This window comes from Poromitra crassiceps (genome assembly GCF_964638095.1).
Source record: "Poromitra crassiceps genome assembly, chromosome: 8".
Classification (NCBI taxonomy): Eukaryota; Metazoa; Chordata; class Actinopteri; order Beryciformes; family Melamphaidae; genus Poromitra; species Poromitra crassiceps.
Window position 1 is genome coordinate 45,080,163 of NC_139629.1, and position 23,872 is coordinate 45,104,034.

The window sequence follows — 23,872 nt, forward strand, 5'->3', positions numbered from 1 at the left end:
CAAACTTTTTACAGCGGGATTTTGGCCAAACTCTCTTAGTCTCGCTCTCTCTCACTGTCTCTCTATGTCTCTCGATCACATGAAAGTGAGGCTTCCTTCAGGTACAATCAGGACGTTCAGCTTGAGTGGTGGTGGTTGCTTAAACCTGCGCTAAACCTCTGGTGTCACTCCACATTTACTCTTGAGGCTTTAGGGCAAGGTGTCACAATAGTCTACTGGAACCCCCCCCCCCCCACACACACACACACACACACACACACACACACACACACCCACACACACACACACACACACACACACACCAGCTTTATGTTGATTGACAGCTGAAATGTAACATTTTAAAAACCAGACAGGTCAAACTTTTTACAGCGGGATTTTGGCCGAACTCTTAGCTATGTAGAGCTATGGAGAGCTCTAACTCAGGTTCTCACTTTGCATTGTGTTTATATTTTAAATATGTTTTGTTGCACTATGTATACTTTTTACCCCTATCAGGACTCTAAGCCTGTATCATCTGGCAGGGGGACTAACAATGGAAATCAGTCTTGTGACTGCAATTGTCGTGCATTTACATTTTTTTAAAATGTTCATTAATGTACACCTGTCCCCTATCGAACAAATAAAATTAATGAATGAATGAGCTACACAAACAGTCTGTAAGATAACTATACAGACTACAGTCTGTAAGATAACTATACAGACTACACAGTCTGTAAGATAACTATACACACTACACAAACAGTCTGTAAGATAACTATACAGACTACACAGTCTGTAAGATAACTATACACACTACACAAACAGTCTGTAAGATAACTATACAGACTACACAGTCTGTAAGATAACTATACACACTACACAAACAGTCTGTAAGATAACTATACAGACTACACAGTCTGTAAGATAACTATACACACTACACAAACAGTCTGTAAGATAACTATACAGACTACACAAACAGTCTAAGATAACTATAGAGACTACACAAACAGTCTGTAAGATAACTATACAGACTACACAAACAGTCTAAGATAACTATAGAGACTACACAAACAGTCTGTAAGATAACTATACAGACTACACAAACAGTCTAAGATAACTATAGAGACTACACAAACAGTCTGTAAGATAACTATACAGACTACACAAACAGTCTAAGATAACTATAGAGACTACACAAACAGTCTGTAAGATAACTACAGACTACACAGTCTGTAAGATAACTATACACACTACACAAACAGTCTGTAAGATAACTATACAGACTACACAAACAGTCTGTAAGATAACTATACAGACTACACAAACAGTCTAAGATAACTATAGAGACTACACAAACAGTCTGTAAGATAACTACAGACTACACAAAGTCTGTAAGATAACTATACAGAAAACACAAACAGTCTGTAAGATAACTATACAGACTACACGGTCTGTAAGATAACTATACACACAACACAAACAGTCTGTACATACAGACTATACAAACAGTCTGTAAGATAACTATACAGACTACACAAACAGTGGTCATTATTATAAACTATTACATGTGTTGCTTGTTGGAGAAAGCAATTAGGGCAGCTAATATTTTTCTGTAAAACTAGGAATTTTATTCAGTTGTTAAACAGTGTTCAGAAGAATAACTCCTTTTACTACACAAACTCAAAATATAAAAACAAAAATAACTTAGTACTTATACTAGTAGGCTACATACTGCATGATCAAATACTGGAACTGAACACACTACTAGTTCATTAATGTCACTGATTAAATTGTTTGGCAGGTAATCAGTAACTAATCACTGTGCAAGATTACGTTTTGAAAGTAGTCTTCCCCTCTCTGATGTGAGTATTACCCATTGTAGTCCAATGGAACAAAGATGGGTGTTAGTGCTGTGATGCTTTTGGGAGCCCTGGTTCCAGTAATGCACTGGATCACTCCTTCACCACAACAGTGATGAAGTTCTTGATGTTCCTCAGTTTGTCGCTGTCAAAGTTCACCAGGAGCACGCTGGAGCCGCTGCTGGTCGGAGTGAACTCCACAGTGGCCTTGGCTTCCTGCTTAGGACCCACAGCTCCAATCCTGGAAGAAGAATATGAAACAGGATGAGTTTGAACTGTATGCCAACTCCTGTGCATCGTTTGATCTTTGTTCATATGTATACTGCTGTATGCTGTATACTGCTTTGAAGAAAACGTTCAGTTAGTACACATGCGTTGGTAATCATACATGGTATAATACTCCCTTTTCTTTACTGCAAAGTCTGTGATTACGTGTACTTTGGTACTTTGGTGGTATGGATGTACCTCATTGCTGCATCAACATCATGCACATAATTACAGTACAGAAACACCAGCCTGTACATGAAGCCTGTGGTTCAAACTGGGGGTTGGGACCCCCTAGGAGGGGGTGCAAGATCATTTTTGGAGTGTTGGGAGATGTTTTACTGAATATGACAGGGGAAAAACGTAGAGGAGCGCTAAGAAGCCATAATCCAATGTAAACTCCTATCTCCTGCATGTAGAGCTGGGCTGAGCGGACGCCGGACGTACTTGATGGTGGCAGCTTTGCCCTGCGTGAGGCCCACTCCCTCGTAGGTGAAGCTGCAGTCCTGAAGCGGCTCTGGCAGCGGGTTCAGCAAGCTCAGCTCTGCCTTCGCTGGCTGCTGCACTGTGGCCTCTCCCAACAGCTGCACACAGGACACGTTAGTCAAGTCAAGTTTATTTGTATAGCCCTAATTCACAAGCATGTCTCAGAGGGCTTTACAGGGAATATGTCTAGCTAAGCAGTGGCACTATCAATAAACACGATTGAACAATCCTATTAGAGAGAGAGAGAGAGAGAGAAAGAGAGAGAGAGAATATGGGGGAGAGGGGAGGGGAGAGAGCACGAATGGGGGGGAGGGAGCACAACAGATAATTAGGTATTTAGATAATCAGGTTTTATCATGTTCGACATAAGAAAAAATTAAGAAAATTACAACCAGACTCGTATATTGATTTGAGATATGTACTATGGTAATCAGGGCTTTCCTGGGGCGCGAGACAAGGTGATCTTCAGACTTTTCTTCCCTAAACAGGTTAACAAAAATGCTAATACTTATTTACAATTACAGTTTGATCCAGATGTGGTTAACAAAGAGAAGGGCAGACAGACGACTGACTGATAGACAGTCGTCTTTATTTCCTCCTGTAGGTGGTGCAACATTGCAGCTGTTTAACCCTAGTCTGGGCACCTTTCACCCCGCTTTTTGTCATGGGGCGTAAACCACGGAACCAGAATGAACACCGGAAGGCAGTGCGCCAAAAAACATCTTTGTTGCCGTTAGCTTGACGTCTCTTTCCTCGATTAATTGTCTGATTCAAAGCTTCTGTATTGGCTTAAAAGATGTGAGATTGTGAATCCGCAATGTTTCTAAAAGAACTTCTTCAAAAACTTTGTTCGGTGCGTCCATCTTTTGTTTTGTTGTTTGCCGTTCTGATACTTGTGTCAAATTGTCAAGTTAATGTAAAAGTTGACGAGCTAGAAACGCTGCCCTTCCTGTCTAGGGCGGGCTCTAGGCCGGAACCAGGTAGGGTGACAAAATCAATTGTGAACGGAAGCCAGGCTCTTTCTCGCCGAGAAGAGCCTGGTGACGCGAGGTTAGTTTAACCCAGACGTGGTGACAAGTGTTCAAAATACATCTTTTGCATGTGCCTGCGCAGCACGTGGTCAAGAGAAGGCATTTTGGGGTGAGTCGGGCATTTAGTCAGGAATGGATAAGCGTGATGATGTCATCAGTGATGTCATCAGTGCCAAACTTGGGCTGTTGAAACGGTGATGATGTCGTCAGTGATGTCATGAATGATGATGTCATCAGTCATGTCATCAGTGCCAAACTTGGGAAAGATGTAGTTTCCTCGAATGAGCTTGAGTTGCAAGAGGTCGCCTGGTTGCTACATGATGCACGTGGTCCTGAGCCGAAGTTGCCCTTGTTTTTTAATGGAGAAAAAACAGTCTAATTTGTTTGAAGGTTATGAGGGGGTCAAAGGTTATGAGGGGGTCGTTCAAATTCTGCCACGACAGCAACAATCCAGAAGTGATTCACTCCGTTTCCCAAACATCTAACAATAGAGCGCTTTCATCACATCACATGTATCATTATATTTATTGCTCAGGGACAGGTTCCTTCATCCATCCGTCCGTACCTTGATCTCTATATCTGGCTCATCCAGGACAATGGTCTTCTCTGCTTTATGGAAGTCTATGGTCTGCCTGTCGATGGTGATGGCTGACAGCTGGATCAACCTATCAGAGGAGATGGATGATCCATAGTTGTCATACTTCAGTATGAGGGAGAGGCGCTTCTCTGAATAACAACACAAAACATACTGTGTTAGTAAAACATTCCTTTTTTGATATAACCCATTTTAGATCAGCTGTTCATAGTGTGAAACCAGCACAGGTGATTGTTTGCAGTCAGAGTGACGCTGTTGAACCAACCTTCCCCAGGAGGCACCTGCACTTTTTCGGAGGTGAACCCGCAGCTCTCTCCTCGGCTGCCGTTGTAGCCGACGGCTGTGGCAAACAGCATGAAGGTGCAGGTCCTGGTCTCCATGCAGTTGTTGGTGAGGAGAGCGTACACCTCAAAGTCTGAGCCCACGGTCATCTTATCGGCCAGCTTGATCTGAAATGAGAATCTGAGCTTTCAGTCTCTCTAATCACATAATATTCAGTAATCAAAATGATGATCATAGGAATAACACACCTGAATTTGTTGGATTTAAAACATCAAATGAATGACTTTCTCCACCTTGTTAGCTAATTTTCCATGTCATAATATACACAAATCAAATTAATTTGGTTGTATTTTAATGTTATACATTTCAAACCGATAAAACAACATATTTTCTTCAATTACCCCCCCCCCCCCCCCCACACACACACACACACACACTTCCCATCAAATTAAACTGCCTCTCTCTCCTTAATTGAAATCCCATTGGTTTACAGGTGTGATAGTGAATGATCCCTCCACACATGATGTCACATCTCAGCCTGATGTTGAAGCTGTGCATCTGAGAGCGGTAGCAAACCTTGAGGCGGAGACCCGGCTCCTCTCCCTTCTGCTGTAGTTTGTTGTGGTGCTGGGCCTTCTCAAACACCTGCCTCTCCTCCTTTGAACCTGAAACCATCGGGATAATCAGTGCAAAGTCTTGTTTTTGTTCCTAGCAAACACCAGGATAGACTCCTTCAAAACCGTAATCATTTAGATTTGAATCCACTAATTCATTCAAAACTTTAATTAAGCCTCGAGAATCATCGTGGTTTCCCTCATTTGCAACGCAGTAATGTTGAGTAATGTTTGTGTTATATGGTCTGATTACGTATTTATATTTTGTAATTATTGCTTGCTGTATTCATGTTGTCTATTGTTCATTTATAGTTTTCAAACATTCCCATTGTTTTTTGTTCTTTTTTTATAATAATAATAATATGCTGCTCATCTTTATAAAAAAAATCAATAAATCATATCCTCTCTCAAAACACGCCAATCAAAAACGAAATTATTTCTCTAGGCCTATTTTACAATTATGAAATCATTTACAATAATTAGGTCTACTTGTGATTTTGATAATTAGGCCATTAGGCCTAGTAATTTGAGCCAAATTATGGAAAACTCTGATTAAACTATGATTCCGTCCGTTTTCCCCCGTTTTGTGGAAATCAGATGGCCTTAGTCTGTATCCATTCATGAGTATGTGTCTGTCTACACATGCGGCTCTGCTGCACCTTCAGGATACTTGTACTGGTGCGTGATGTCGTGTCTCTCATCCAGGCCCACAGCTTTGGTGCTGATGCAGCGGCCAACGGACTTGGTGGATCCACCGAACTTGACAAAGTCTCCGGTTGACAGACGCACCATGTCCACAACATCAGCATTAACCTGACTCCACACAACATGAGCAAAATCACCACGGCTGTACTTACTGGCATTTACCCAGAAATGACACATTATAATGATAAATAGTTGTTGTTACTAGACATTACTAGTTACTTTCTGATCATTTGTATGTACTCACACAGTTATTGCCCTGTAATGTGTGTATAATGTAAAGTGCCAACAATCACACCTCTAACTTGGGCCCCAGACTGAAAAAGTCTCAGGTCTACATGGAGCTCAAGGACAAACTCACCTCAGCAAAAACAAAGGGAGCGTCGTACTTCTTGGTCAGCTCTCCTTCCCTGATGGCTTTCAGTGGAACCGGCCCACAGCGGTAAACACCTGCAGCATCCCACATGGATCAGAGAGATAGAGAGTTTGGCTTCAATGGATATATTGTTGCCCAAAGGGGCATAGCTGTATATTGTATCATTCTTTCTAATAAATCAAATCAGAGAGAGAGAGAGAGAGAGAGAGAGACAGACAGACAGACAGACAGCCAGACAGACAGACAGACAGCCAGACAGACAGACAGACAGGAAATATTCACACACATTGGCATCATACATCAATACAAACATTTCACTCAATATACAGTAAGCATGATTACTTCTATGAAGCTTTGGAACGAGCAGATACATATGGGGCTCTATTCTCCCACAGGCCATCGGCGCTATTACGGGCCTTAACCGCAAAAAAACGTGCCTTGCGCCTGTTTCGGCAAGATAGCAATAGGCTTTAGGCCAGGGGTGGGCAACTATTTTTCATGGGGGGCCACATGAGAAACCCAGATTGTGCCGGGGGCCGAACAAATATTGTCATGCCGTAACCCATGGATGGGCAACTTTGATGATGTCCTTGCTACCAGATTTTGCTGAACGGCGCCAGCGCGAAAAATTTGGGGCATTTGAACCCAGGTTTAGAGGAATAACTCATTTTAAATTAAGAGTTGTGATGTCATTATTCAGTCTTAACTACCAATATTTGATCCTTTTCTCACTCACTCCTATGTCACCACCTGCTCTCCCTGCAGGGCTTGAAATTAACTTTTTTCACCACCTGCCAATATGGCTGCTAGATTTTAAAGTTACCAGCCAATTAGAATTTCCACTAGCCGAAATGTTTTTCTTAAAATAAACCAGAATATGAGTGGGTTAATTTAAGCATAAGTATCAGTAAGTGGCCGGGATTCTCAAAGCCTGTGTTGAGGGTCACACGAACAAAAATGCACTCTTGAAGCTAAATCAATCCAAAACCAACAAGTTAATTATTTAAATTTCTACTTCAATGTAGAACAGTCATTTCTTACACATGAGATTACTTTAGTCATAAAGATTATTGAAAGATATTCCATATTCCAGACTGAAATGCTATAACAGAAGAGTATTGGCCAGAATGACATGAACATTTGGACACTTATTCAGTGGGTATCTTGCATGTTGCGTTCAGGTGCACTGTAAAAAAAAAAAAAAAAAATTTTTTTTTTTTTTTTTTTTTTGCAATTCCATCGCGGGCCACACAGGGGGCGCGCGCGGGCCGCATACGGCCCGCGGGCCGTATGTTGCCCATGTATGCTTTAGGCTGCCAAATGCGCTTTAGGCCGAATGGGCGTGGCGCAGTCCCAAAGTGGGCGTGTCGGCGCTAAATACCAGCCTAGTCATATCTTGGGAGCTGGCCTACATTTAGCGCTTTGCGCTTTTCAAAAGCAGGCCTATTCTTTGCCTTCACTGCTTCTTCTCTGTCACCCTTCTCTCTCTCTCTCTCTGAGTTCCCAGCATGCATTGTGTTTCTTCATTTCGCTACTAAATAGCCACCAAATGAGCCAAAATAGATATAAAAGGTAGTTCTAAATTAATGTGTAATGGTAACACAGCCTGCCATTGTCAACATTTCAATATTGGACCAAATAAAACCTCGAAATGAAAACACCACCCTATGTGAAACATATATGTCCTCCTGGGCATATATATACCCCTTGTCGAGTTAACGTGATTTAGAGAAGTAACAGCGGAACGCGCTTCGGAACCCGCAAAGGCTGGGGAACATTAGTCCGTAAAGAAGGGGGGGGGAAGGGGAAGAAGGGGGGGAAAAGGAGGAGGAAAAGGAAGAAAAATTGGGAGGACGCAGGTTCGAATCCAGCTGTGGACTTACTTGAATTTTGTCCAATGTCATTCAGTTATTGCCTTGGTGCTCTGAAACGATGTCAATGTGCTGCAACTCAAATCTAATTAAACTATAATGTGATTTTGATCAACTTTTAATGCACCATCACATTAGGCTACTTGTGTAAAATGGAAGAGACAGGTTTACAATCCCACCTCAAGCATGTTGGTAAATATGCAATGCATGGTTTTAAAACTGGGTCTTTATTATTGTAATAGGGAAAGAAAGTACCGTATGCACTTTAAATATTTAGTTTTTTTAGGCTATCTCAAAAGTGGGTAATGCCCTAAAGAAAAGTTGAAAGTAATGATTGAATGAGTGATAACTGATTTGAGCACTTTATTGGTCATTCAGTCAAGTATAAAACGTATTGGCTATAATGTATTATGTAGTAGATTTAAATATCATGGTATTATCAAAGACACGAAGAGAGAATACATTTCAAATAAATTCATCATTTACAAAAACAAAACGATTAGACAATGTGCAATCTAAATCAAATAAAGAACACAGTGGACAATGAATAATAATAAACAGCAATGAAAAGAAGAAAAAGAAGAAAAGAGACAGAGAGGGTCCTTTGAATGAGAGTTCACTTGTCTGACCCCAGAGTGTCCAATCACAGCTAGAGAGCAGGAGCTGACACAACCAAATGGCAGCATCAGAAAGGGTCAGTGTGAGTGTAACTTTGTGTAGATCAGTGTCGAGTGTGTGTGGTGAGTGTAACTTTGTGTAGATCAGTGTCGAGTGTGTGTGGTGTGCAAAAAGCTGGCATCTGTATGCTGCCATCATGCTGGCGTCAGCAGCTCCTGGGTCCAGGTCTTGATGATGGTGGGTTGTGTTGGAGGCGAGCAGGCTCTGCAGACACCACACTGACACTTCACCACTGTAGGGAAAACACAAACATGGGACACATCAGACTGATAGATGAAAAGAGACATAGTTGGCATGGATTAAACAGGATGAATCACATTTTTGATGTAGATCCTGGACCTGTTTTAATGCCAGGTGTAAATTGAATCCAGCTAAGTAAGTAAGCAATTAACTAAGAAAGTAACGTTTATTTGTAACGTTTATTTATATAGCACCTTTCACAGAGCAGTCACATTGACTGGTGATGTAGGGATGGATCAGGTCACAGATTTACACAGGTGCCTGACCATGCAGGGCTTTATAAGTGATTACAAGAACCTTAAACTTGATGGAAGCCAATGTAAGGAAGCTAAGATGGATGTGATGTGACATGTCGTGCTGGACTAAGCAGCTGTGTCCACAGGGAACGTCTGTTTGAGCTGCCAGCGCCTTTCTGCAATTCATTCTCTATGGTAAGGACGCTCTAGGAGCGCTCCTCTTCCCAGCACCGCACCTGGTGTTTAAACGCTCTCGATGGCTAGTGTTTTTGGGCAGGGTGCTCTGGGCGCCTCAAGCAGAGAAAAGTTACACAATGTCAATTTTTTTCAGCAGCAACAAATAAATGCTGTGTCTGTGCACGTTGGAAGCACTCTGGACATGATTTCCAAAGCATTCTGACCTGGGAAAAAAACAAAAAACAAAAAAACAATCCCTGTGGGCATGCGGCCTTAGTCAACAGCAGTGTACTGGACCATTTGTAGACAGTCCAGGGACCGGTGAGGCATGTCAAAAGGGAATTACAGTACTCCAGGTGGGATGATACAAAAGGCATCAATAATAATCTGTGTGACACAACAGACCTGAGTGTTTGTTTCTAAAATGGGTGTGGGGGGGGGGGGGGTGGCATGTACAGGACAATGACTTAACTTGATCAAAGGACATAGCCTGATCAAAATAACACCAATATTTCTAAGATTAGACCATACAGTTAAACACTGAACAACCTTGGAAATGATTTTGTCTGAAGCAATAGTAATGACTTGAGTCTTGTCTGTGTGAGGTTGTTAAAACGTTTTTAACACAATCTGGACAGGAGACACAATCAGGTACTCACTGTCAGGAGTCGTGCAGGCTGGTCCACGCTCGCTGTAGCAGGTGGGATGTGTGCCTGTGCAGACAAGATGTGGTGTGCTGCTGGATGACGAGCAGGAGCTCCTTCAGATACTCCAATGCCTGGGACACGCTGTCTGGAGTGTAGGCGCTCACCTTGAGAAAGATACACAGAGGGAAAAATAAGTCCCAGTGAAATTAAATATGACTATTTCACCTTGTTGGCCAAGGAGGCATGAGTGGGTGAAGGTGAGGTCATACCTGAAGCCCTGCTTGGAGTAGAGGGTCACCTTGCTCCATCTTGCTGGGATACTTCAGTAATCCCTGAGCTGTGCAGATACCTGGCTGTGGCAGTCTGAAACACACAATGCACATACGGTAACTTAACTGGACTTGCATACATGTACCATCACATACTGTACCTGATGTTACAGTGTATTGTGTTAGGGTCATGTTGTTAACTTGAACATGGATAAGCCATATAATCTTACCTTATAAAGGTCATGCCATCTCTCTTTTTTTGGGCAAGGAGCAGGTATGTTTCCCTCACTGTGGATGGCCATACCAGACACCCCAGTAGAGAGCCACTCAGTGTCACCTGCCATAGCCTTGTTGTTTCGTAATGACATCTGAAATTATGTACAGTAGACTAAATTATACTTACAGCAATAAACAAACATACATTAGATACTAAAAACATACAAACAGAAACACAGGCATAGACAGGCATTTAATGTTTATATCAGTAGGCCTACCTGCTGTTACTTTTATCTGTGTATGAGTTTCTCATTATGCAGATTACTGATAACAAGGTTTACTATTTCTTAGCTGTTAACGTTAACGTGAACTTGGGTTCAGATAGCGAAAACACAGCCACAGCTAACGCTAGTTAGCTTCTCGTTACGTTATGCTGTGATATTTACGTCAAAGACCGCGATCAAAAATATGCGCAAATATCAACGATATGGCCAAAGTGGACGTGAAATATGTGTATTTAATTAAAACATGAAAAGGATCGGCAGTTGCTTACCTGTAACGTTGTGTAGGGATAATAATAAGAGCTAATGGCTAGCTATCCGTTAGCCAAACAAACCACACACTGGGGTACTTCCGGTGAAGAAGAAGAGGGCGGTGACCTCTCGGCCGTCGGATTCGCTGGGATTGGCTGAATGAAAGATTGGATTCGCCTTCTGATTGGATGGCTTTGTGAAAGATTCACTTGGTCATTTGATAGGCTCCTGAATTATTAGGCTCGCCATGTGGTTGGTTCTTGAAAGATTAGGCTCGGCATGTGGTTGGCTTTAGAAAGATTGACTTCGCCCTGTGATTCGTCGACTTGTACAGACGAGCAGTGGTTAGGTAGCGCTTCTAATGGCATCTGCTATACTGTATACTGTGATGTCCGTCCAATAACTTGGCCCTATTTCACATTTAGTTTTACAATAAAAACACATTTATGCAATGACTTGACATAATGTAGGGTATATTTATGTGCATCATCCTTCCTGCAGCAGGCGAGAGAAAATGATATCTTTCTGGACAAACTTTCACCAATCTAATAGGCTATATTTTTCTAGCTGATGCATAGAACATTATTTTCACTTTGATCTTGCTATAGTGTAGCGTATTTACATGCTTGCAGTATTGAAACTGCAGTTAGATTGGTTTGAGAAGCATAATAATATGGAATAATAGCCTATAATGCAGACAGACAGGCTGGATGAAGGGAGGGGGGGGGGGGGCAGAGCGTTTGGCTTTCGTCTGGTTTTGCGGGATCACTGGAATTGGAGCTAAAAAGGCAAGCGTGCGATTCGTTTATTGCACTTATCCAATGAGCATGACGGTGCATAATTTTACGCCTAAAAGGCGTGGTTGTAATGCTTTGGGCTGCATCTAGCGCCAGCACGACGATATCAAGTGCGCCTTTCCACGCCCACTGCTTTGATCTGCGCCTGCCGCTCGGCCTAGAAACTGCGCCGATGCAACGATAGGGGCCATGGGCTCTATTCTCCCACAGGCCATCGGCGCTATTACGGGCCTTAACCGCAAAAAAACGTGCCTTGCGCCTGTTTCGGCAAGATAGCAATAGGCTTTAGGCTGCCAAATGCGCTTTAGGCCGAATGGGCGTGGCGCAGTCCCAAAGTGGGCGTGTCGGCGCTAAATACCAGCCTAGTCATATCTTGGGAGCTGGCCTACATTTAGCTTTTCAAAAGCTTTTCAAAAGCTTTTCAAAAGCAGGCCTATTCTTTGCCTTCACTGCTTCTTCTCTGTCACCCTTCTCTCTCTCTCTCTCTGAGTTCCCAGCATGCATTGTGTTTCTTCATTTCGCTACTAAATAGCCACCAAATGAGCCAAAATAGATATAAAAGGTAGTTCTAAATTAATGTGTAATGGTAACACAGCCTGCCATTGTCAACATTTCAATATTGGACCAAATAAAACCTCGAAATGAAAACACCACCCTATGTGAAACATATATGTCCTCCTGGGCATATATATACCCCTTGTCGAGTTAACGTGATTTAGAGAAGTAACAGCGGAACGCGCTTCGGAACGCGCTTCTAATGGCATCTGCTATACTGTGATGTCCGTCCAATAACTTGGCCCTATTTCACATTTAGTTTTACAATAAAAACACATTTATGCAATGACTTGACATAATGTAGGGTATATTTATGTGCATCATCCTTCCTGCAGCAGGCGAGAGAAAATGATATCTTTCTGGACAAACTTTCACCAATCTAATAGGCTATATTTTTCTAGCTGATGCATAGAACATTATTTTCACTTTGATCTTGCTATAGTGTAGCGTATTTACATGCTTGCAGTATTGAAACTGCAGTTAGATTGGTTTGAGAAGCATAATAATATGGAATAATAGCCTATAATGCAGACAGACAGGCTGGATGAAGGGAGGGGGGGGGGGGGGCAGAGCGTTTGGCTTTCGTCTGGTTTTGCGGGATCACTGGAATTGGAGCTAAAAAGGCAAGCGTGCGATTCGTTTATTGCACTTATCCAATGAGCATGACGGTGCATAATTTTACGCCTAAAAGGCGTGGTTGTAATGCTTTGGGCTGCATCTAGCGCCAGCAGGACGATATCAAGTGCGCCTTTCCACGCCCACTGCTTTGATCTGCGCCTGCCGCTCGGCCTAGAAACTGCGCCGATGCAACGATAGATAGTGTCCTACAATGTGTGTTTTTTTTCTAACTTTGAAGCTATTTAGGGTGAAATTTAGTGGGAAAGTCTAAGGTGCAAGTGGACGTTCACCTTCACTCTCCTCCTGCGGGGTTGGGTCGCTGGCTTGCCATCCATCATACTCTGACCCAAGATCAGGACGAGTCATCCAGTTGTCCACCCAAACATGGAAGTTCCTGGCACATATGGTGTATAGGGTAATGCAGAGGTACAACTTGAGCACTTTACTTTGTCAATATAGACAAAATGTACATCATAACACACAGATTAGCTGTATTCTATGTATGTGTGTATAGTGTATGCGGCTGAAATGGTATTTTGTTTACGTGGAGTGTATTTTATATATGCATACTGCAGTGTTGTATCGAGTTGAGTCAGACTCGGACCATTTTTGTATTTTGTAATAGGCCCTAATCATTTTGGCAAAAGATATTGATAGCTATATTAGTACCATAACTTTATTCAATGTCATGCCAGGCCAGGCACGTGTGTTCCACCTACATGTGGATTTGAGCACATTCAGTAACTCTGACTCAGGTAAGGGGGACTCAACTTGGACTTGACTCTGACTCTTCTTTGGTGACTCCGTCGAACTTGGACTCAGACTTGAACGCTGGGAACTCGAGACGCGATGTGGACTCGAGATATAGTGACTTGACTACAACACTGGCGTATTGTATGTCCTTATCTGTTTATTGTCACTTTCTCTTTTTAATGTGAAGCACATTGAGCTTACCTGTCTATAATATGTGCTACAGACTACAGTACAAATCAAATTGACCTGACAGGTGGTAGGATATGGTTAGTGTGGAGAGAGATAGCGCGAAAGAGTGTGTGTGTGTGTGTGTGTGTGTGTGTGTGTGTGTGTGTGTGTGTGTGTGTGTGTGTGTGTGTGAGAGAGAGAGAGAGAGAGAGAGAGAGAGAAAGAGAGAGAGACTCACCATACTGAATCCCCCCCAGAGATTCTTTCCCCGTCTTCATCATAAAGATTCTCTATCAGCAGGTTGGCGTTGGTGTCGTGAGCCGACCCAAAGTTAGTAACCACTCGACACGGGACACCCAGGGCACGAGACACTGGGCGGGAGAGAGGAGAGAGTCACACTTCAAAACACACACACACACACACACACACACACACACACACTTGAGATAGCTGGTGCCATGAAATAATAAAGATGTCAAAAAGTGGAGACAGGGGCAGACAGCTTCAAAGATTAGATTCTAATTTTGGGTCTTGTTGGCACAGAGGTAGGGTTGATATAGAGGCTGTGGGATGGACTAGAAAACATTATTGGTGTTAAAGGACAAAAGCACCAGAACACAGTTTCTCACACTGTATTTATTTATTTATTTATTTATTTATTTATTTATTTATTTATTTATTTATTCATGACTGACCCCACCCCCCCAGGACATAAACACTTCAAGGTCCCAGCTCCCGCAATTTGCAAATGCATCCGCCTACCCGTCTGTACTTCAAGGATATAATCACCTGCCTTGATTTTGTTTAGGTACATGTGTCGTGACTCGTGATTGGTCGAATACCATCGAACTTCCTCCGGTCTGATGCGTTTTTTTTCTTTGGAAGATGACAACTTCCTCTGGTGGCCCAATTTTAACTGCAGACTGTCTCTGGAGCATTTGAAGATTATGGAAGAGATAGACTGGCTTGAAAGACTACATTTGGGCCACTAATTTGCCATTTTTTTGCCCATTTAGTCGGCCCTAATTACCTAATTCAAAAATCTGTCCTCCTTGGGTCACCTGCAGGGGTGCTCTTTACACTTCCTGCCCTGAAAAATTCAGCGCGATCGCACGTAAAATGCCATAGCTGTGGGTGGACACAATTTCTGCTCTCACTCGGTCACACACACACACACACACACACACACACACACACACACACACACACACACACACACACACACACACACACACACACACACACACAGGCTTTAGCATTACTAATTCAAAGAATGAATAATTGAATGAATGAATGAATGAATGAATGAATGAATGAATGAACAAACAAGTGACTGCAACATGTGATTGAAACATCTCAATTAAACACAATCACTCACAGACACCAACAACATGTGTTCAACAGTCCAGCTCAAGAATGACCCAGAATGAGTGAATGAATCACCGAATGAACACATGAAGAAACTAATGAATGACTGATTAGAGTGAATGAACACAATGAATCAAAGCGAGCAGCGAGGTGCATACTGCACTCACCTGTGCATTCCACAGCATACTGCACTCACCTGTGCTTTCCACAGCATACTGCACTCACCTGTGCATTCCACAGCATACTGCACTCACGTGTGCATTCCACAGCATACTGCACTCACCTGTGCATTCAACAGCATACTCACCTGTGCATTCCACAGCATACTGCACTCACCTGTGCATTCCACAGCATACTGCACTCACGTGTGCATTCCACAGCATACTGCACTCACCTGTGCATTCCACAGCATACTCACCTGTGCATTCCACAGCATACTGCACTCACCTGTGCATTCCACAGCAGCGAACACCCAGCACTGGCCATAGCGCACCGGGCCGCTCTCCTTCCACTGCCGCAGGATGTCTCCGCTGCCGATCCACGTCGTGGGATGGACCCCACCCGAAAACTCAGACCACGACCCCACCAGCACCCCACTGTCATTCTGACTGTTGATCTGTGGCGCAAAATGGAGAAGAGAGGGGAAATCAATCAAATATAACATGGTAGTTCAATTCCCATCTCTCCCACCGCCACCTGCTATTGTTTCTGCAATTGTTATTGAAAAACTTGAATCTGCAGGCTCTTAAAATGCTCATTTTTTCAAGTTAAAAAAAAAAAATCAAGATGCATTTTTTTCAAGATTGCTTAAGCAAAATTGGTTTGTGGAAATGTGTCAATTGTAAAACACATTTTAATACAAATCTAGAAATTACACATCAATTGACAAGATCAGAATGAATATCTTTATCTTGAAGTAATGCTCAGCTGCAACTTTCACCAAGGCTACTACATAATGCAGTACATACATATACATAGGCTACATATACATTTATACATATAGGCTACATGGAATGTTCAAATTAATTGAAATATTTTTCTGTTAAAACTTTAGCTAGTATAGACGGTTTTCACCAGAGCGCAACCCCACAGCACTTCCTTTTTCTCAGCATTCGGCAGAAATATTCACTCGACATCGTTACTTTTGTTTTCGCCACTCAGCTGTATAGACGGTTTTCACGGAATGGTCAGTCCTGCACTTGAATGTTTTTTTTTCTTTTATGTCCATAGCAAACACTGCAACAGGAAGTGAGCGGGGGTTCAATTTAGAATGTTTTTGTTGTCAAGTTAACACCGTCTATACAGTAATACATTTTTGTTACAGCTGTACTGTGTTGGAGTTGGCATGCTCCTTGGAATGGGCCATGAGGATCACGTCATCTGCACAAGAATCTCTCCTCTCTCTCTCCTCTCTCTCTCTCTGGGGAGAGAGAGGAATCTGCATCCCAATTTCCCCCCGGGGATCATTAAAGTCTTTCTGATTCTGATTCTGATTCTGATGCCAACTCTGTGAGCAAGGCCTGACTAAAATGCCCAGTCACTCAGGGACGGATATTCTGTTAGTAACAACTAATAACAAGAGCAAAGAAATCCTTGTTCTTTCAGTACGTTTGTCTGTCTTTTTTCCTTTCTTCTGATGTTACTTGATTCTTTTCAAACAACTGGCTCTGTCAGTAGCTCACTTGCCTTTAGGTAGCCTACTTCTGCTTTCAAGTCAAACAAATGGTGCTGACCACTTTTAATCACTCGACTGGTTTAGAGGTTTGTCATTTGACAAGTACAAGCTATAATCAAAACAACACAAACACTGAAGATGCTTCACGAATGGAAATGATTGCCAGTAGCATATTTATCATAAATGGTCATCTGGTGTCAACAACTATACAATGGTGACGGAAAACATGTTTGCAGACACAATTTCAAAATCTCCCATAAATGCTTAGTTGTGGTGCTCTCTGGTTAAAGCCAAACCACAGACATACAGCTGAAATGACTGTAACTGTAGCTGGGTAGCTGATTTGTGTCTTGCAGATAAGGACATGGTAACTATCGGGAAATGAATGCATCATGAGGTGACACCGATGTAGCTGCACTCTTAGTGACAATTGCAACTAACTATCTTTCTAAGACTTCACAGCAGAACAGAAGCACCAGAATCCTTAACGTTGATATCAGGCAATTTTAATTGGATCATAATAACCCTTAATTACATGAGCAAGACTAAAAGGTAGAGTAAAAACAACTCTACTCCCTTCAAGCTGGGAAGTGACAGTTTTTGGCGAGTCTCAACCTGTTGGTCAACTCTTCAAACACTTTCAGTCGTCTGTGGCCAGAATCATTACTGGAATTAACATCAGACCCATCACAACTGTCATGTCTGTGCCAACTCAGAGGTCTAGCTGCCTCCGTAATGAGCATCTTGGCTAGCCTCGTTAGCCGTGCTAACACAATGACAACATTGTGACACTGTGAGCATCCGGACAAGGGCCAATGTTGAACAACAGCAGCAGCCAAACTGATTAGTGTGCGTGAGGGAACCCCCCCCCCCACCCCCCATGGCCCCTTTAACACAAAAAACCCTAATGACAAGAATGCAAAGTCTCTGCATGTGAGTGAGTGAGTGAGTGAGTGGGTGGGAGAGTGAGTGAGTGAGAGAGTGAGAGAGTGAGAGAGTGAGTGAGTGAGTGAGTGAGTGAGAGAGTGAGTGAGTGAGTGAGAGAGTGAGTGAGTGAGAGAGTGAGAGAGTGAGAGTGAGTGAGTGAGCAGTTGTGTTATGCCATTTTACGTGCGATCGTGCTGAATCTTTCAGAAAGCGTAAAGAGCACCCCTGCGGTTGACCTAATGGATTTTTTAAATTACTGTAGGTAATTAGGGCCGATTAATGGCCAAATCTGCGATGGCTGCGCAGCCTCCACCGGTCACAGGGACGCATTTACACTTGATACACTGCACGGGTATTTCACTATAGTAATATATAATAATAATAATTTTATTTATGAGGTACATTTTCGTACAAATGTAACTCAAAGTGCTTTACAGAGTAAAAAACAATGGCAGTCAAACAATGAAATAACCGTCAAACAATAAAAAGCAACATAAAAACAATAACAACTAGAAGCGCACTCGGAGAGAGCAGACCTCCGTCCAGGCCAATACTCCATCCAGTCTGCTATGATATGCAAATGTCGTTAGTTGGATCAGGACCCTGAACCACCCACATCCCCCCCAGCCACTCCCCCTACACCCACCCCTCCAATCCCGACTCTCTCCGACCTTCCTATCCCTACAGCGTTGTATTGTTCGTCCATTGACTTCTGACTTCAAAATCGCCCTTTCACCCCTTTGGCTCCGAGCCCTCGATATGTTCTATCTATTTTAAGTACATACCTTTCAGCCAGCCTATATATACTGTAGGCTAGTGCACAATCCTGCCATGATTACCAAAGTTGACCGGGAATGGCCCTGAAAATATCATTTATCACACACTGTAGTTTCCTGTAAGAAATAGCCCTGGAAATCTCATTTATCATAATAGTAGCGGCTATCTTGACTCAGGAGTTTTCCTTCTTACGGCAGTCTTTGCCATCTGTTTGGAATGCAGTCAATCAATGGAAACTGAAACCGCTTTCTTCGACTGCAACTTCACTTGTTCCTATCACAAAAGTTGCCAGGGGAGTTGAAGGGAAAGAGAACGATAAAACAGTCAGACCGAAAAGCAGCAGGCAAGAAGAGAAGGAGCACCATGGTGATAAGGGCCCTTCACAAGCGGGTAAATGGCTAACGAGATTTCACACTCTCCCTGTCCCCCTCCATGCTTTCTCCCATCACGGGCCAGGGCACAGACCTACCATGGCACTCAGCACCCGGGTCACGTAGATGGGGTTTCTCCTGGCAGAGCAGTCCTGGTCAGCATCGGACACAAATTTAGGATTATCGTCCAGCATCTTGAGGCAGATATCCAGAACTCCAGGCTCAAACTGTAGATAGACACACAAACAGAGGAGAGGGGGATTTGTGTGGAGGAATTGTGTCAGTTTGATTTCAATTCAGTCCGTGACAATGTGATTGAGTGAAATGTAAGGGTTGAAAACTTTTTTAGATGTGTTTTTCAGTGAGGTAAAAAAAACATTCAAAATCTCTAGGAACAGGATAATTCAACCATCAATTGTGTACACAGCTTACTGAATGTGGTATTGATGTAAATGAATGAGAATTGTACTTGGCCAAAGTTCCAAGGAGACCCTTTGATTCGTTTATTTGTGCCTCTGTAGATCAGCCCATGTTGAGCTAAGACATATTCCTGTCTCTTCTGCTCACTCCGCATAAAAGCAGCATCTCCTGTGAGACAGTACAGACAAAGCACGGATTAATTTAGCCTTTAACATCTCACATCCATCTGATGTTTTGATGTTAGCATGTTGGATAGGGATTAAAACTATAGAGACGCTGCATGAAATAGGCCACGCCCATCACGGGGGAAAAGCTCTGTTCATTTCCACACACCAGCGTCATTTTCCTTGAATTAAACATAGCTAAAAGCTGTTGTGTGGTGGGCTGTGCAGACAACAAATGTAAAAAAATCGCCGGTTAAAGTTTTTTTTGTACTCCTGAGCAAAACGAGGAAGCCATTGAGAATTGGCGAGAAGAAAAATGTGAATCTAGCTGTCAAGGAAGTAAGTTGGAGTGTTCATCTTCCGTATATACGATTTTCGAACATAGGATACGAACATAGGAGAATGCCAGGATTGGAGGGGGGGTTTCTGTTTTCCCCCGTCTTGGGCGTGGCTTCTGAATGATGACGCGTTACGCAGTGTCTCTATACTGTAAGATGGATAGATAGATAGATAGATAGATAGATAGATAGATAGAAAGAAAGAAAGAAACGTTTTAATGTACTCACTGGGGCACCAAGCATTAAAAAGCAGGATGAACTGTCCTAAGCTGGTCTTCTCTCCTTCTTGGTCCAGAGTCAGAGAGTAGACTCCTATGGGGGCATTGGGGAAGGAACTGATGGACACATACACTGTGTTTTCAGAGGGACCGTTAGTGGCGGATGCGCTCCACTCGGTGTCCACTGTGGAGTCACGCAGACCAAAGGAAACCTTGGTATCTGATTCTTTCCTTGGTAACGGACCTGGAGACCGACAGGAACACGAAATGTATAGATTTTAAAAATCCAAATAGCCTACAGACACACACAAATCCACAAGCACACTTAGATGATGCACTGCAAAATCTCTTTCTCTCTCTCTCTCACACACACACACACACACACACACACACACACACACACACACAAATCTAATCTGTGGAGGACAAGGCAATGGTACCTGTCTCGACTGTGAGTGTGAAGCTCGTTTCCCCGGGTGTGAACTGCTGGCTGCTAGATTTCAAGTATAAAATGATGCTGAAGGGCTGCCCCCTTCTGACAATCAAGCGCTCCTCTCCATTCAGCTCTGTGTGATGGCTGCTGTTGTTGCTCTTGATCTCTAGATCGTAACGCTCGATTTCCAAGACTGTGGACAGACAGAGACAGACAGACAGAAAGTAAGAAAATCAATGACTGATGATCACTTATAAATCACTTTTCTCACTTGTCTCTCTACTAATTAGGGGAATCTCTGTCTGTATGGCTGTGTGTTTATCACATATCTCCAGGACTGTTCGTCTGATCGACATTACACTTGGTGGGTGTGTTCCTGGGACCCCGAGGAAGTGCAGTGTCGAATTTGCTGCAATAGACCTTTTTCACGGGGGCCATTTTGTGTCGAAAAGGCAGGGTAAACACAGGTGCAAGCAAAACACTAATGAGGGTTTCCAAATTCCAATCACACACTACACACTGCAAACATTAATCAGCGAGGCAAACGGGCACTGCACTTGCTGGGGACCCAAGGAAGTGCAGTGTTGACTGCACCCGTCCCTTTAAAATCACCTGCATCACATATATTGCTTAAAATAGACACATAATTAAATTTGTCAGGTAAATTCTAGCTCTTTATCACAAGCATGTCTGAAAAGGCTAGGCTGCCATACGTATCACAAATATTTGTCTTGATAAGTGATGTTCTATCGATGACTTTATCAAAATTTGATCCTACTCATATTGTAGTGCTTCAGATGATAAATCACAAGAAATAATATGCAAACATTTGCCAGTAGGGATCCTGTATCACTGCAGTCTACTCTGCACCTAAAATAACCTAGCCTATAGATCTTATCTCATGTCATTCTCCATTCCTGCTCATCGCATTTCAGGCTCCACTATCAATCCTGACACTTGATCAAAGTAGAAAGTCTGTCTGACTATTATGTTTCAAAGAGGGAAGACAGCTACACTGTAGAAACCGCATCTGTATTTCTAGATAATGCATGAAATCAACTCCAGTCCTACAATGTGAGACAGAAAAGTTTTCCCCTTTACCTTGAGTCATGTCTGCAGCAAAGTTCCTGTCCCTCGGCTAAGTGAAGCTCAGCTGCAGCCGGTAGGTTAACGACCCTGCTGTAACAGCCACAGCCAGTGAGGGTTTATTTGTAGCATGTGAAACAGGATGCCGCCGTCTGTCTGTGTGCCCGTCAGTACCCCTTTTTTTAGTTATGGGAGGGCCAGACTCTTTCTTCAGTTGGACTGTTGCCATTAAAGCTGTCAGGTTGTGAAATAGCTAAAGGAGTACAGTACAGTTAGTAAAGGATTACATTACTAAACAGCACATTTCCATATAAAAACGTTTTTCTCAATATAGCCTACCTAAACAAACCAACTCATACTGTATCATCTAAGTTTTACAAATTTGCAAGAATATGTCTTTAGTTATTTGAATTTTACTTTGTACCAATTGTCAAGGATAATGTAGGTGTCATGGGTATAATGTTGGAATGAAACCTCTATAGAGTCTATAGTGTCAGCATAATAGCATAGAATATCTGTTAATAGAAAAATAAAACAGACAAAAATAGGTCATAAATCATTTATGCCATTTTGCAACATATATTACTATGTGATTCAACATAAACAAAACCGTTACAATTCAAAAGCAATCAAAATATGAATTACATAATTAAGTAATTACATTATGTAAGTTTTTAACAGTTTAGACTGAAAATGCAACTCAGCATTATAATATATATATATATTTTTTACAAAGCAGCAGAACATTTTTCACACATTATTTTCGGACCTTATTTTTGTCATGAATGTATCTATGGAATAAGGAAGTATTGCCATTTTGCTGAAGCAACATCACACATGGTTTGGTGTCACATCCTCATGTTATTCAGTGTTTCTGAATCAGCTGGTTTGCAGAAGGTGGAGACGGCCAGTCAAACCGTCAAACAAACAGTCAAAAGTTTAAAAGGTCAAATAGTCCAACTTTTCATTTCCATTAAAAAAACTGCAATAGCAATCAATCACTGTGCAATCACTGCACAAGATAATCTGCAATCACATTGAAGAAGAAAAAACAATCAAGCAAAAAAAAAAATTAAGAAATAATTTTTTGGGCCTGGCATGCCCTATCATGTGAACGACCAGAAGGTCGTAGGTTCAATCCCTGGGACTGGCAGGATAAATCTGGGTGGGGAGAGTGAAAAGCAGTGCTTGGCCCCTCCCTCATTACCACAACTAAGGTGCCCTTGAGCAAGGCTATTAACCCCAAACCGTTAAGCAGCTCAGTGGCCAGCAGATCAGAGCGGTTGTACTGGTCAGCTTCCAGGTGTGAATGTGTGAGTGAATGTGAACAGGGCGGTTGTACTGGTCAGCTTCCAGGTGTGAATGTGTGAGTGAATGTGAACAGGGCGGTTGTACTGGTCAGCTTCCAGGTGTGAATGTGTGAGTGAATGTGAACCGGGGCGCTCCTGAAAAAGAGAGCATTGCTCTCAGGAAAACTCCCCTGTAATAAATAAAATAAAATAAGTCTCAGCATCCTGCTAACATTTGGATGCTGTGCATGTTGCACAGGCAATCAAATAAAAGAGCTTACAAAGAAATTATACTTTTCATTACAATTATTTGTAAAGAAAACATAAATACAAAATAATGAAATAAACAATATCCTAAAATGGTATCCTAATATAATGGTCATTTTTCACAATGGTAAATTGATCAGTTTGGAACCAATGGTGGACCCTAAATAATAATAACTGGTTTCCCTATCTGTTGCAGTCTTTGTGAGGCACCCTTTTCAAATCCAGGTGTAAAAACCCACTATTTCTCGCCAATGTAAATGGGCCTAAGTAAGTGGTCTCACCTTAATATAAATACATAATTCCTGTAGAAATCTCACAACCAGACAGATACATGCAAATGTTTCCCAAGACAACAGTAGTATAAAAAAATGCCAAAAAGAAATTAAATAGAAACACATTATAGTCGATACAATAATCTCTTATTTGATCCCTGCATATCAATAATTGTACAGGAGGCACAGCACAGAGGATCTATAAACATGTTTATAGACGGTTTTAACTTTAACATAAACATTCTAATTTGCTCCTAGCTTACTTCCTGTTGCAGTGTTTGCCAATACAATAGCTGACAGGAAATAAACTAGGTTTCA

At 42.2% G+C, this 23,872-nt stretch overlaps 1 protein-coding gene and 1 long non-coding RNA gene across 2 annotated transcripts; both read right to left on the reverse strand.

Moving 5' to 3' along the window:
• Positions 1-1,649: 1,649 nt before the first annotated feature.
• On the reverse strand, positions 1,650-21,822 carry LOC310780894 (protein-glutamine gamma-glutamyltransferase 2-like). The gene is made up of 15 exons (XM_083641411.1): positions 21,742-21,822; positions 20,648-20,833; positions 20,218-20,451; positions 19,537-19,655; positions 19,166-19,294; positions 15,765-15,933; positions 14,188-14,320; positions 13,319-13,422; positions 6,177-6,265; positions 5,773-5,926; positions 5,076-5,164; positions 4,483-4,666; positions 4,188-4,348; positions 2,553-2,689; positions 1,650-2,082 (listed from the first exon to the last, which is right to left on the reverse strand). The coding sequence occupies exons 1-15, from the start codon at positions 21,749-21,751 to the stop codon at positions 1,935-1,937; spliced, it is 2,046 nt and encodes a 681-aa protein (XP_083497537.1). The 5' UTR covers positions 21,752-21,822; the 3' UTR covers positions 1,650-1,934.
• LOC310780895 lies at positions 8,415-11,203 on the reverse strand. The gene is made up of 5 exons (XR_014552936.1): positions 11,079-11,203; positions 10,540-10,677; positions 10,310-10,403; positions 10,053-10,204; positions 8,415-8,972 (listed from the first exon to the last, which is right to left on the reverse strand). It is a non-coding gene; the product is annotated as an uncharacterized lncRNA (long non-coding RNA).
• Positions 21,823-23,872: the final 2,050 nt, after the last annotated feature.